This window comes from Diabrotica virgifera, chromosome 5, assembly GCF_917563875.1.
Source record: "Diabrotica virgifera virgifera chromosome 5, PGI_DIABVI_V3a".
NCBI classification, from domain to species: domain Eukaryota; kingdom Metazoa; phylum Arthropoda; class Insecta; order Coleoptera; family Chrysomelidae; genus Diabrotica; species Diabrotica virgifera.
In genome coordinates, this window is record NC_065447.1 from 241,658,745 (window position 1) to 241,674,482 (window position 15,738).

Sequence of the window (15,738 nt, forward strand, 5' to 3'; positions counted from 1 at the left end):
ATTATTTATTCAATAATAATATAGAAAATATAATTTATAGTTCGAATAAAGGGGTTAGACCAGGAGATTTGTTATCAGAAACTTTGTTTAATCTTGCCCTGGAATACATCGTTAGGAAAATCAACAAATGTACCCTTAGAATGAGAGAAGGACCAATAATAGCATACGCTGACGATATTTTACTAGTAACAAAAAGTAGAAAAACAATCGACAGAATGTTAGACGAAATGGTAACAAAAGGAAAAGTAATGGGATTAGAAATAAACCAATAAAAACCAAAATTAATGAGGCTTGATAAAAACTTTGAAAAAAAAGGTATGAGTAGGAGAAAAAAAATTTTGAAGAAGTCGAAAAATTTAAGTTTTTGGGAAATTTGGTATTATTAATAACAGACAATAGAGAAGGAGAAACAAAAATCAAAGAAAGAATAATTACAGCAAATAAGACCTACCATGCAAAAAAAATTACTAAACAATAAATTATTATTGAGCAAGAATTCGAAAATGTAGGTATGAAAAACAATAATTCGACCGACAATGATGTATACAGCCGAAACCCTTAGCATGACAAAAAACAAGAGGAAAATCTTAGACCACAATAAAGAAAAATACTAAGAGTGATATTAGGACCAATAATCGGGAAATTTAGAACTTACTTAATACATTTTTATACAATTGATTGATTGATACAAGTTGGATTAAAAATTAACCACACAAATACACAAATCATGACAAATCTTTGGTTAGGCGAAAAGATTAAATGGCATGCATATTGATGAAACCACCTCTTATAAGTAGGTACTTAGGGAATGAGATACGCATAGGAAGAGACAATCAAATGTGCGAAGTGGCATTCAGCAAGTAGTCCAGAGAAATAAGAGTTTTCTCGTGACACATCCCCCTCCAGGCCGAAACCAAATTTTTTGAGTAGTATGGACATCTATATTATTAACCTATATGTTTCCTGCAGCCGATTTTGATGATATACATAGTTATAAACAAATGAAGATCGGAAAACGGTAAATTATCGCTTTTTTCGTCTATTACCAAAAAGTTAAGCACTTTAAACAAATTTGAGAGTAAGAAACTCATAAATCGTATAAAAAATTTCAATATAGCATTCGCTGAATATGTCCATCCTTATTGGTTGCTTAGAAAATTGCAAAATAATTCATAAATTTTGAGTTTTTATAAATATTCATAACTTAGGTAAAAATTAACTTAGAATCTTCTTATTACACGGAATGCCGAGACTTCTTGTACTTAAATTATATTTTAAATTTCAGAGCAATTGGTCAAATAGTTTAAAAGGTATTTAATTTGTTTTTCCCAAATTTATTTTTTTTTGCAACACTATAAGTCAGAAAATTACAAGGTTACAATAATACTTCAGACAGTTTATGAAAGAAGAACATTTATACTATTACCTTAATTAAAAATAAATGACAAAAATAATGTTAAACAGTGTAAAATTATTTTGCAAAAACATGTCGATTTTTTGCTTACTTAAAAACAATTAGAATAACTTTTTAACCGTTACCCGTAGAAAAATTATTTTTTCACATTTAGAAAGACTGAATTTTTATACACATTTAGAAAGAAAAACAACTGTTCTAGGACATTTAGGGACAAAGTTAGTCCCCCCATTTTTTTAATTCACATGTTTTTGCAAAATTATTTTGCAATATTTATAATTATTTTTTGTCATTTTTTTTTAAATTAAATAAATACTGTAAATTTTCTTCTTTCATAAATTATCCAAAATATTACTGTAACTTCATCATTTTCTGACTTACAGTGTTGCAAAAAAATTAATTTTGGATAAACAAATTAAATAATTTTTAAACTATTTGACCAATTGCTTTGAAATTTAGGTTATGATTTAAGCACCATAAGTCTCAGCATTCCGTGTAATAAGAAGGGTCTAAGTTAATTTTTACATGAGTTATGAATATTTATAAAAACTCAAAATTTATGATTTATTTGGCAATTTTCTAAGCAACCAATAAGGATAGACATATTCAGCGAACGCCATATTGAATTTTTTTATACGGTTTATGAGTTTATTACTCTGAAATTTGTTTAAAATACCCAATTTTTTAGTAATATACGAAAAAAGCGAAAATTTACCGTTTTTTGATCTTCATTTGTTTATAACTATGTATATCATCAAAATCGGCTGCAGGAAACATATAGGTTATTATTGTAGATGACCATATTACTCGAAAAATTTTGTTTCGGCCTGGAGGGGGTTGTGTCACCAACACGATATTTTTTCCCCTTATTTCTCTGAACTAAAGCTGATCTATGTCCTTAAGTCAGAACGGCCTATCTGTCTCAAAAGAAAAGTCTTTGATCAGTGCGTGTTGCCAGTACTTACATATGATGCAGAAACTTTAACAGTGGCCAAGATAATAAGAAATAAAATTTGTGTTAACCAAAGAGCCATGAAACGCTCGATGTTAGGCATTTCTCGTAGAGATCGGATTACGAACAAGAATATAAGAAGGAGAACAGGAGTGACAGTTGCCATAGAAAGAATATGACCCTTAAGAGGAAATGGGCTGGACACAGAGCTAGAATGTCGGATAACAGATGGACACAGCGAATAATACACTGGAGATCAAGACAAGAAGCATCTCGAAGCAGAGGTCATCAGCCAACCAGATGGTCTGATGACATAAAACGGGTTCAAAGAGCACAAAACAGAAATACATGTAAAAGACTAAGGGAGACCTAGAGATGAAGAACCTAGATGAAGTGGATAAATCTGGGTTGAATGATGATGGGGATGATGATGATGATGATGATAATACGATTGATTAATTGTATACAGAGTGCGTCATGAGGAACTATACAAACTCCCATCTCATATGGAGCCCTCTATGAGGGATAACAAAGGAATCATAGTAGGCACAGTAGAACCCGCTTATTGGAATAGCTTTCGTGCCGAGCAAAAATATTCCTATAACCGGGATATTCTAATAACCGATCATTAGAAGTAGAACCCGCTTATTGGAATAGCTTTCGTGCCAAGCAAAAATATTCCTATAACCGGGATATTCTAATAACCGATCATTGATGGCTAGTAGAAATAAGTGTACCTACTGAATATACCTGCATAATAATAGTACATACTATTAGGGTGAGGCAGTTAACTGGCCTATTAGAAATATCTCGTGAACTAAAGGCAACAGAATCATGAAAATTGGAATAAAGGGGTTTTGAGGGATGATCTATTAAATGAAAATATTTTCATCTCTTTGCAACTTCTCATAACTTAGTTTTTTTAAATGGGACACCCTGTATATTTTTACATTTTTGGATTCTCCTCAATATCTTCTTTCTTAAAATATGAGATTTTATAATATTATACAGGGTATTTTAAAAGATATTTACGTTTTTTTATTAATTTCGTAGCAATATTCACACCCTGTAGAATTGTAATAGTTTGACATTAAAAACTCTGCTTACGTTCAAGTGAATTTTAATATGGTCTATTATAGTTTAGAATCATTAGTATAGCTAATTTTGAAATGTTAGTATACAGGGTTGGTCGAAACTCAAAATTAATATTTTCTGAGTTTTCTTAAATAGAACACCCTGTATTTTAGTATTGTAATGAAATGATATTTTATAGTACTTTTTTATTTTATAAGTATTCCCTATACCTAACTGCTTTAATTTGTGAATTATTGGTGATTCAACATTAATTGCAACAAAAAATACGTAAAATTTTATTAGGTTGGCCGTGAAAATATTCAATCACAAATAATTTTTCTGAATTAAATACATATTAATCCAGACTGATCCTTAAAATTACCAATAATGGTTTAGCTATCAAAATACCTATGTAGTTAAGATTGTTGGTGCGACTAACAATTAAGCACAAATTAAAGCAGTTAGGTATAGGGAATGCTTAAGAAATAAAAAAGTACCATAAAATATCATTTCATTACAATACTAAAATACAGGGTGTTCCATTTAAGAAAACTCAGAAAATACTCATTCCGAGTTTCGACCAACCCTGTATACTAAAATTAAAAATTTAGCTATACTAATGATTCTTAACAATAGTTAATTATATTAAAAATCATTTGAACGTAAGTAGAGTTTTAGTTGTCAAACTACTACAATTCTGCAGGGTGTGAATATTGCTACGAAATTAATAAAAAAAACGTAATTATCTTTTAAAATACCCTGTATAACATCCTAACAAATCCTCATATTTTAAGAAAGAAGACATCGAAGAGAATCCAAAAATGTAAAAATATACAGGGTGTCCCATTTAAAAAAAGGAAGTTATAAGCAACTTCCGGTATAACCGGAAGTTGCAGAGATGAAAATATTTTCATTTAATAGATCATCCTTCAAAACCCCTGTATTCCAATTTTCATGATTCTGTTGCCTTTAGTTCTCGAGATATTTCTAATAGGCCAGTTATCTGCCTCACCATGTATAATAGTCCATTGCTTTCGTGCCAAGCAAAAATATTCCTATAACCGGGATATTCTAATAATTGATCATTGATGGATAGTAGAAATAAGTATACCTACTGAATATACCTGCATAATAATAGTACATTCTATACAGGGTGTAACGAAAATACAGGTCATAAATTAAACCACATATTCTGAGACCAAAAATAGTTCGAATGAACCTAATTTACCTTAATACAAATATGCACATAAAAAAAGTTACAGCCCTTTGAAGTTACAAAATGAAAATCGATTTTTTCGAATATATCGAAAACTATTAGAGATTTTTTATTGAAAATGGACATGTGGCATTCTTATGGCAGGAACATTTTAAAAAATAATTATAGTGAAATTGGTACACCCCATAAAAATTTGATGGGGGTTTTGTTCCCTTAAACCCCCCCCAAACTTTTGTGTACGTTCCAATTAAATTATTATTGTAGTACCATTAGTTAAATTTAATATTTCTAAAACTTTTTTGCCTCTTAGTATTTTTTCGATAAGGCAGTTTTTATCGAGTTGCGGCTTCTTTTTTAATATGTTTACATAAAAATGTTATGGGGGTTTTGTTTTTTAAACCCCCCAAATGTTTGTGTATGTTCCAATTAAACTTTTACTACGGTACCATTAGTTAAACACAGTGTTTTTAAAACTTTCTTGCCTCTTTGTATTTTTTCGAGAAGGCACTTTTTATCGAGATATTACTTCTTTTTTAATATGGTTCAAAATATACCTAAAAATGTAAATCATAAATAAATTTTCATATTATTACCAAGTCTCCATAATCGTACTTAGCCATATACAAATATGTGGTGGATTTGACAAATATTCAAAATATCTCGATAAAAACTGACTTTTCGAAAAAGTACTAAGAGGCAAAAAAGTTTTCAAAATATCGTATTTAACTAATGGTACTACAATAATAATTAAATTGGAACGTACACAAAAGTTTTGGGGGGTTTAAAAGAACAAAACCCCCATAAAATTTTTATGGGGTGTCCAAATTTCACTATAATTTTTCCTTAAGATACTACTACCATAAGAATGCCACATGTCTATTTTCAATAAAAGACCTCTAATAGTTTTCGATATATTGGAAAAAATCGATTTTCATTTTGTAACTTCAAAGGGCTATAACTTTTTTTATGTGCATATTTGTACTAAGGTAAGTTAGGTTCAATCGAACTATTTTTGGTCCCAGAATATGTGATTAAATGTATGACCTGTATTTTTGTTACACGCTGTATATTATGTACTTACATTTACATACATATATTTACATGGTTTTAGGTCTTTTTATGGGAATAATAGTTACTTGCAGCAGTGTAACTTATTTTATTAAAAAACCAAATATTTTTTGTGCATACATCCACTAATAAGCATGAAATTCGTGCAATATGTAGATACGTATATTTATATTATCTTATTTAAAATCTATACGCAAAAATTACTACTTATTTTTCTTGAAAAATCTTTAAGTTATACTTAAGTCTACTTAAGTTGGAGACATATGGGAAACTCTTTTGTTATTAATTTTACGAAAAAAAGTTATTCTTTATAAAAAGTTCTGCATGCTCTAAAACCTAAGATTCAATCATCAGATATCAAATTTTGTCAATATCATACGAGGTATGTCAAAAAATATAAACTTCGTTTAAGAGTAAAGTACCTTTATTTCTGTCAATATCGAGAATTCTTATTATGAAAAGTTGTTTGGAAATAAAAACTAAGATCAAATATGCAATTACATGCTTCTAATCGAAAAAAAAATATTTTTCAAATTTTTCTCAAATTTATTGATACTTTATACGTTTTTATTTATTACACATACGATAACTCTTTTATTATTACTTTTACGAAAAAAAGGTATTCTTTATAAAAAGCTCTGTATGTCCTAAGACCGAAGATACGACCATCAGATATCACATTTTATTAATTTTATACGAGGTATGTCAAAAAATATGAATTTCACTCAAGAGTAAAGTACCTTTATTTTTCACAATATTGAAAATGGTTATTAAAAAAGTTGTTTAAAATTAAAAACTATGTTTCATATGCAGTTACATTCTTCTAATTGAAGTATTGTGAAATATAAAGGTACTATAATCTTGAGCGAATTTCATATTTTTGACACACCTCATATAAAATTAATAAAAGTTGATATATCATGGTTGTGTCTTAAATTTTAGACCATGCAGAGCTTTTTATGAAGAATAACTTTTTTTCGTAAAATGAATAATAAAAGAGTTAATAATTAAAACGGTGTTGGGTTCCTATCCATAAATTTGAGAAAAATATTTTTTTTTGTTTTCAATTAGAAGCATATAATTGCATATTTGATCTTAGTTTTTAATTCCAAACAACTTTTTATCATAAGATTTTTCGATATTGAGAGAAATAAAGGTACTTTACCCTTGACCGAAATTCATATTTTTTGACATACCTCGTATAATATTGAGAAAATTTGATATCTGATGATTGAATCTTAGGTTTTGGGGCATGCAGAACTTTTTATAAAGAATAACTTTTTTTCGTAAAAGTTATAAAGAATAACTTTTTTTCGTAAAATTAATAATAAAAAAGTTTCCCATATGTTTCCAACTTAAGTAGACACGCTGTATAAATTAGAAAAATTTACATTGAATGGGTCCTCCAGAAAACTTCTTATAATTTATAATTTTACAAACGGTTAGGACTTGCCGAATTGGATGGAATATCCACAAAGTCAAAAAAATCTTCATCTTTTTTCTCATCGTCATCATCATCATCATCAGTGGCGTTACAGCCCTTTATGAGTCAATGCCTTCTTCAGAACAATCCTTCATTCGCCCCTGTCTCTGGCCACTCTTCTCCATGCTCTAATTCCAATAGATTTCAAATCATTTTCTAGGTTGTCTTGGTACTTAAGTCTCCATCTTCCTCTTGCTCGTTGTACTATCGGCCCTCTTCGATCAAAAACTTTTCTGAGTATGGCATCTTCCTCTCGTCTGATTACATGACCTATTTATCTAAGACCTAAGGCGTGCTACCTTAATGAATTTTACAACGTCAGGTTCTCCAAAACTTCTTATAATTCAAAGTTGTAACGCCTGCGCCTCAAACCTTGTTCTTTTATGCCTCCACATATTAGTCTTAGTATTTTTCGCTCAAAACGTTTGAGCAGTTCTTGGTCATTCTGTGTAAGTGACCAAGTTTCTGAACCATATGTTAGCACTGGTCTTATTAGTGTTTTGTATACAGTTAGTTTAATTACTCTAGGCATTTTTGAGGCCACCTGTCTTCTTAAGCCATAGTAACACTTATTGGCGAGCACTATTCTTCTTTTAATTTCTTCACTGACATTGTTATCTTTAGTTAGCAGCGAGCCTAAGTAAATGAAGGTGTCGACACCTTCCAGTTCTAGGTCATCAATTATTATTCTTGTAGGTGTCGGGTTGCTTGACCCAGTGCAACACATATATTTGGTCTTTAAACATTTATATTTAGTCCCATTCTCTGTGCAGATGCTCTTAGCGACTGAAATGCTTCAGTCAGAGATTCTGTGGACCTACCTATGATGTCTATGTCATCTGCGTATCCGACAATTTGTACTGATTTGTTAAAGATAGTATCATTCGTAATAATCTGGGACTCTCGAATTATTTTTTCTAATGCCAGGTTAAATAAGTGACACGATAGTCCATCACCTTGTCTCAGTCCATTTTTCCAATGGAAGGGTCTTGAGAGATCGTTTTGGATATTTAGTCTCACCTTTCCCTATAATATTGAGTTGGGTCGTTTCATTCTTTTGATCTAAATCTTCAGTATCTTCTAAAACCGATAAATTATTGTCAAAAGAAACAACTCTTGAAAATTTTCGTCCTTTATGTTGTTATATTCTGTGTTTTGATGCATTGGCAGGCAAAAAACTCAAGTCGGGTTTATGGACAGGGCGGGTATCAACAACTACTAAAAGAACGTTTCTAATCTTGTCTGCCGTTTTATTGTCGAAGATAATAAGCCATTAACCAATAAAATTTATAACTGCAACGAAGTGGGTAGCTGTAGAAATTTTTAGACAAGTAAAAAATATTTCATGGCCTATTGTATATTTCGAAAAAGGGTCCAACTAGTGCGTAATAAAGTATTTATTTCCTGAAAGACCTCCAGACATAATTTTAAATTTTTTTAAAAATATCAATAAAAATTTGTTCGTCTACTTGAAAAATATTCTATTAAGCGATATTATTTCATTAAAACGTATTCCAATAGGCGGAGAAAATTAAGGAGTAAATGGAAACGTTTCGGGACCTCAAATATCTATTCCTTAAACCGGGATATTCCTATAACCGAGTGGGTTCGGCTGTATTTGTAACAATAATAAATGAGAATAAAAATTTCATTCAAAATTCACATCACAACTCGTCCTGTATATTGTTACACAATGGGAGAGGCCCTTTTTATGGCCATTTGTTACTCCCATAGGAGCCTCCATACGAAGTAGGAGTATGTACATTTATTTATGACACCCTGTATAGTAATGCTTTTTTTGTGCGAATAAATATCGTATATGGTATGGTATGAGAAACATAGTAACAATAAACTTATTTTTATTTCAGGCCATGCTAAACAGAAGAGCCTTCTCAGACGTCCTCGCAGACACTCCCCGTCACTCTCGTCTTAAGGAAGACTCCCGCCAAATCGAGTTTGTAAGAATAGGACAAGCCTTAAAGTTAGAAGCCATCGTTAGGGGAGATGCACCTACAAGTCTAGCGTCGGCAGGATGTAGCACGGGTACTGTGTTCAAACGATCGCCTTGGGAAGCTAATTGTTTCTATCCAGTGTTTCCGTGCCAATCCATTATTTGTGCGGACTCCTGGGGTGATAATCGGCTAGTGATTGGAACTGAAGAGGGTGTATTTATGGTAATTGGTAAGTAATTCCTATAACTATTTTTGTTATAAAAATAGTAATGGTCTATAATAGTACACTAATTTTTGGTGAATGCGCTATGTCAGTTAGATCTATAGGAAAAGTCCCGTTCACCACAAACAGTAATCGACAAAATACCCCTTCTTCAGAAACACAGTGAATTATTTGTCAACCAGTTCTCCTAATATGACATGTTTCATATCCTGTCTGTTCTTGTTGTTACTTCAGTTCCCCATAAAAATCTCATTTCGGTAGTCGAGTTTTTTTTTTGTTGCTTTTTGTTAGTTCCTGTTACTTACTTCTATAGAATATTAGGATCCCACTAGTTTATGACTCACTGTCAGCAACATTATTTAACCTGACAGTAGATTTTGTGTTAAGAAAGATCCACAAGGGAAACCTAAGAGCATCAAGTTACCAAATAATCGCCTATGCAGATGATATAGCGATAGTAACAAAAACACGAAAAATCATGAAAAAATTACTAATGGAGATTGAAGGAGAGGGAAAGAAGATGGGACTAAGAATTAATGAGAAGAAAATAAAATGAATGAGACTCGGAAAAGCAGAACAAAACAGAGATAAGGATAGGAAATAAAAAATTCGAAGAAGTACAGAAATTTAAATACCTGGGCGTTATGATAAATAACAAAGGGGAGAGAAAAACGGAACTCGAAGAAAGAATAACTGCGACAAACCGGGTATATAGCAAATAGAAAATACCAAGCAAATAGAAAACTACTAAAGAGTAAAATATTGACCAAACAAACAAAAATGAATATATTGTTATGATCTACTTTTTATTACTTTTATATCAATTAGTCGTTATTTGATTACTCCAATTAATTATTTAATCAATTATCCAATTGTCACAAATCATACAAAAAAATTAAGAAAAAATCTCAGGGTGCCTTTTTATAATACAAAAAAAAATATCTAAATTATCTTATGTTATACTTATCTGTTCTCGTGGTTTCAGTATCTCTTAGTTGGTTCTAATCGGGAAAAAATATTAGGAAAAGGAATTAAATAGAAATATAAAATAAGCATACAGAATTGTCTTTTATTATCAAAATCAATACTCTAAAAATTGATCAAATTAAAACCTGTGGACACAGCTGTCCGAATGAAATTTTTACCACTTAAATTTATTCTAGTTCAAATAACAATTTATCGGTTTGTTCCCGATGACTTTGATAAAACAAGCTAAACAAACAAATTTAGGTATTCGCAAAATTACTTATACTTCCTATTTAAGTTTTATTGGAAATATTGGAATCTTAATTCATATGCTTTTACTCAAAATTTTAGTTTCCGAACATAAAAATATCTTTCACATAAATTGACTGACCTTTTGCTTCACTCACGCTGACGTCTTCTCTTGACCCAAAACAGCTCTCCCTTGTTGACTATGTTAGGCTACCCATCAAAGCCCTCTCCGTTCTCAAGTTTCAATCTAGCAGCACACCAGCACCAATTTTCCAACAAAAACAACGAGCCAGGCCTCTTTTAACCAGTACTCGATTCAAACAACTCCAAAAATTCTCTCCTCTCCTTCTCACAATAATACAGAATCAAGGAGGTATTTCGTCTCAATTTGATCTGTCTCTCGTTCCACTTTTCAGCTCTATCCTCCACTATCAAACAACCACTGGTACTTGCTTTCTAACTATCCACGAAAACGTTTACTGCTCTTCAGCGATGCCAATCACATCATAATATTTTTTTCTCAAACTGTCTCAACTTTCAAGCTTCTCTTTCCCCATTCCAAATCGTCTAGCCAATCAGAAACATTTATCTCCCCACCTTCCTCTCTTTTCATTCGAAAACAAACAGTCATTCTTTCAAAAATATTCCTACCATCATAATAATTACTTTCGGGGAATTCAACAACATTTACTCGGGGTTAAACAAAAAGAGATTAAAATTCCAAACTTTCTTTTAAACTATTTTTCTAGAAACTAATAATTACCTCTACCCGTAGATTCTACCTTTTCCGTAATAAACAATTTTTTTAGATTATAATCCTAAATAAATCTTCCTTTCACTTTAATTATTCACAAAAGTCTTTAATTCTTCATCGAAAAGCTCATTAAAGGAGAAACCCACTTACATGCAAGCTAACTTCTAATAAATATTTACAAATCAATATACAGGGTGTATCAAATTTATGTGCCCGCGTTATATAAAAAAATATAATTTTTATTCTATCTTTGATTGATAAATTGATACACAATAATATATAAAACAATTATAAGACCAATAACGATGTATGCAGCAGAAACGATGACTACAACAAAAAAGAAGAAGAAAAATTAAGGATAAATGAACGAAAGATAAGAGGGACAATACTGGGTCCAGTGAGAATTGAAGAACAAGAGTATATAAGGAGAACGAATAAAGATTTTTTAGAAGAATTAAATGGTGAAGATATAGTAAAGAAAATAAAAGTACAAAGTAATATTGTGGCAACCAGGAGGAGAAAGGAGACGTGGTCGACCGAGATCGAAATGGCTAACTGAAGTAGAGGAGGACCTAAGAGAGCCAGGAATTACTAAATGGAAAGAGAAGGCAACATACCGGAAGAAATGGAGACATATTAGTGAACAAATACAATGATCATGGGGACTGATCCACTCCGTAAAATGGATCTAGAAAGAAAAGCGGCGAAACCCCACATGGGGTATCAAGCCATATACTATACTACATATACAAGTTTATGATATTCTTGGGTTTTTACTTTCTTATGTATCTTTTAGTAATAGCATATGCAAATGATTTAGTCATCATAGCAAAGACGAAAATGACACTTATTAAAGCAATTTAATTAGATAAGAAAGCAAAGAGAATAGGGCTAGAGATAAACTAGTACAAAACAAAATACATGAGGATAGGGAAGGATGCCATAACTCAGAAATATGTAATAATACAGAGCATAAATTTGAATCTATCCAACTGTAGCTACTTGGGAGTAAAAAGAGAACAGAGGAAAGAATTTTTAAAAGCAAATAAACATATCGAGTGAATAGAAAAATCTGCTGAGAAGCAAGATTCTAAATAAGAGAACAAAGATGAAACCCATATAAGACCTTTATAAGACCTGTTTTGTTAGATATGGGATGGAAACAACGACTATTAACAAGAAAGAGGAAGATAGTCTTCGGAAATTTAAAACAAATATAATGAGAACGATACTGGGCCATATTGTAACATGTGAGAGAGAGAGAGAAGAATGAAAACAAATGCCGAAATTTAAGAAAAATTAAAGGGAGAAAATAAATATAGTAATATACATAAAATCTCTTCGCTTAAAATGAATAGGACATTATAGAGACCACACTCAGATATGTTGAGGATGATAACTATCTAGTCTCCACTATGGATCAGGTATAGAATAAGGCCTAGAAGAAAATGGATGTATAATGTAGAAGACGATATAAGAACAATGAATGTTAGAGACTGGAAAGTTCCGTGCAAGAACAGGAAGATATGAAAAAGAGTCACGACAGCAGGCAAAGATACATGGCAAGCTATAAATGACATAAAGAAGTAATCCGTTTCACGCAAGAATAGGATTTTAAACACCATAGCGTTCACCAAGCTAAAATCTCTGGTGATTGTAGTAATGAATGAATGTATCTCTTGTTTTCTGTCAACTGATGCTTACTATGCCTTGAAAGCAAAATATCTGTAAAATATTGCTGGAAGGTATAGGAAAAAACTTAGTTCCTAAGAATCAAATTCGCAAAATAATACGGTATTGATAGGTACTAGTGTATTTGTATTTTTTATTTGCTCTCAATCTGACTGTTTTTATCTCTTATAGATGGAAACTCCCACCGTATGATCTTCGACAAGACGCTTCAAGTCCGCCAGTTGAACGTGGTGGAACCTCACGGAATCTTCTTAATGCGCTGTGGACATAGTAACCGAGAAGGGAAGGTATACGTTTTTAGACTCTCTCAAATTGAAGAATTATCAGATGCAAAATCTCGTATCGACGTCAAAGATCACAGGTTGGAACGGACCAGAGGAACCAATTTGTACGCTCTTTCAAGACCAGGTAAGATATTTTAAGATGTTTAACTACGTAAATAATAGCAACAATATTATTTTATAAACTTTTGTGTAACTTATAAAACAATGATGACTTGTGTAACTGATATGAATATTACGTGACGCGAAAATGTATTTTCATTTTGATGGAAAATAAAATTCTACTTTTATTTTGAAAGATTTTTTCCATAATATTTTAAGATCACACTGTAGCGATCAACAGGTAGCAACAAACGCGGTCCAAAATTGCGAAAGTTCTGCGAACTTTTAAAAGTGAGGGAACAGTGCGCCGGTAATTCGACACTGACAGTGACGTTTATATTATCAAAAACAATAATTTTTTTACACATAGGCGCGAAATGTTGTCAAGTAAGTGACGTTGGATTTCTTGTTATAAAAAAATCGATTTTTAGTAGTTCCAATGTGACACAAAATCTAGGCACGAGATAAAAAAGTTTATTTGAAGAAAGTGTATTTTTTTGTCTTTCTTAATGGCGGTACAGGCTCCATTTTGAAATTATACTTCTTTACGATCGAGGGTGAAATTTTATAATTCCCTGGCGCATGCGCAGACAGAGTAGTTCGTTGCTAATTAGGTCTGGATCCAGCGTATGAAAAAAAAAGTTGATTAATAGCAAGCTGAAAGTTTGTTAATAGCTTAAGGGTGTCCAGTTGGATAAACTTTGATATATGGGAACACTGTAACAGGGGCAGTTTTGATTGTGGAAGAGGTTAAAAAATTGCAACGGTCAGACCACGAAAACGGCACATTTATTTTGTCCGACAGAACAGACTTAAACTCTCCGAACAGAGATTAAACTCTCATGCAAAAATCAGACTGCTATTTATCACCTCTCATAATTCCTGTCATTTGACATATTCTACATATTCCACTCATTAAAACGCCCATTAGATGACAAATAGATGTCTGATTTTTACATTAGAGTTTAATCTCTGTTCGGAGAGTTTAAGTCTGTTCTGTCGGACAAAATACATGTGCCGTTTTCGTGGTCTGACCGTTCCAAATTTTTAACCTGTTCCACAATTAAAACTTCCCCTGTTCCAGTGTTCCCATATATCAAAGTTTGTCCGACTAGACACCCTTAAGCTATTAACAAATTTTCAGCTTGCTATTAATCAACTTTTTTTTTCATACGCGGGATCCAGACCTAAATCTTTCAAATTATGTATGTATCAGCGCAAATAAGTCATTAAAAGAATATATTAGTGTTCTTAGTAAATGTATTATTTATTATAATTGTTGTGTCTTTGGATTTGCCTTCCTCGGGCGTAAGTTAATAAAATATCTATTTTTATAATTCACTTTGATCTATATGTCACCGTGATGTGTAATTGTATCCGACACGTCAATATCACGAGGCTTGATAGCTCGGTTGGTATAGCATTGGACCAAAGATCGAGAGATCGCGGGTTCAAATCCCGGACGATTTATATTCATTTTTTTTATTTTTTTTATTGTTAAATTTTAGTTAATTTTTGGTAATTATTGTTAAGTTTTGATACACATTCTTTTTTTTTTCAATGTTTTATTTAGTTATAGAGTAATTTCCACATACCAACATATTTCTGAAATTGGGCTCTGTACCGCCATTCTTTATTATATCACGAATATGTGTGCCAAATATCTCGACTAAATATTCAAAATTAGAGCCACAATCTTGGAACGCGTTTGTTGCTACCTGTTGATCGCTACTGTTTGCTCTTAATTTAAAGTAAACCGCGCCACAAAATAGTAACTTTGATACAATTTGCATTTTGAGGCTCTTTTGTGGCGCGTTTTACTTCAAATTTAGTAATTATTGTGGAAAAAATCTTTCAAAATAAAACTAGAACTTTATTTTCCATCAAAATGAAAATACATATTCCCGCCACGTAATACTCATATCAGCACTTTTGTAGCTGTAATATTTTATGCGCCACTCATTTTTACGGCGCAGCGTTTAGCGTTTTTTTATTCTTGTATCAGGAGTTTTTCAATTTTTTTATAAATTAAATATATGAAGTCGAATGTAATATTCTCGATTATACGTTAAGCGTTATAAATGGTCGCTTTTGTCTCATTCTCTCCCAAATGATCTAGTAGTTACGACACCCGACTTGTGATGAGAAAATCCTAGTTTATATCTCAGCCATCCTAATAATTATGGCAGGCAAATTAACTCGGATTGCACGATCAATCTTAGCGTCGTAACCACTACAACTATATAAACCATTTCGGCGATAATGGTTAACTGGATTATACTTTGGGAGCTCGATTACTTCTGAACGGCTTA

At 31.7% G+C, this 15,738-nt stretch overlaps 1 protein-coding gene across 1 annotated transcript in view; it reads left to right on the forward strand.

The window, feature by feature from the left end:
* LOC114331968 (GTPase-activating Rap/Ran-GAP domain-like protein 3) overlaps nt 1-15,738 on the forward strand; it is a 301,406-nt gene that overhangs the window by 229,454 nt on the left and 56,214 nt on the right. Inside the window, exons 10-11 of the mRNA XM_050650939.1 lie at nt 9,076-9,388; nt 13,215-13,451. Of these exons, the coding sequence (XP_050506896.1) occupies nt 9,076-9,388; nt 13,215-13,451 (550 nt within the window). The remainder of the gene's footprint in view (nt 1-9,075; nt 9,389-13,214; nt 13,452-15,738) is intronic.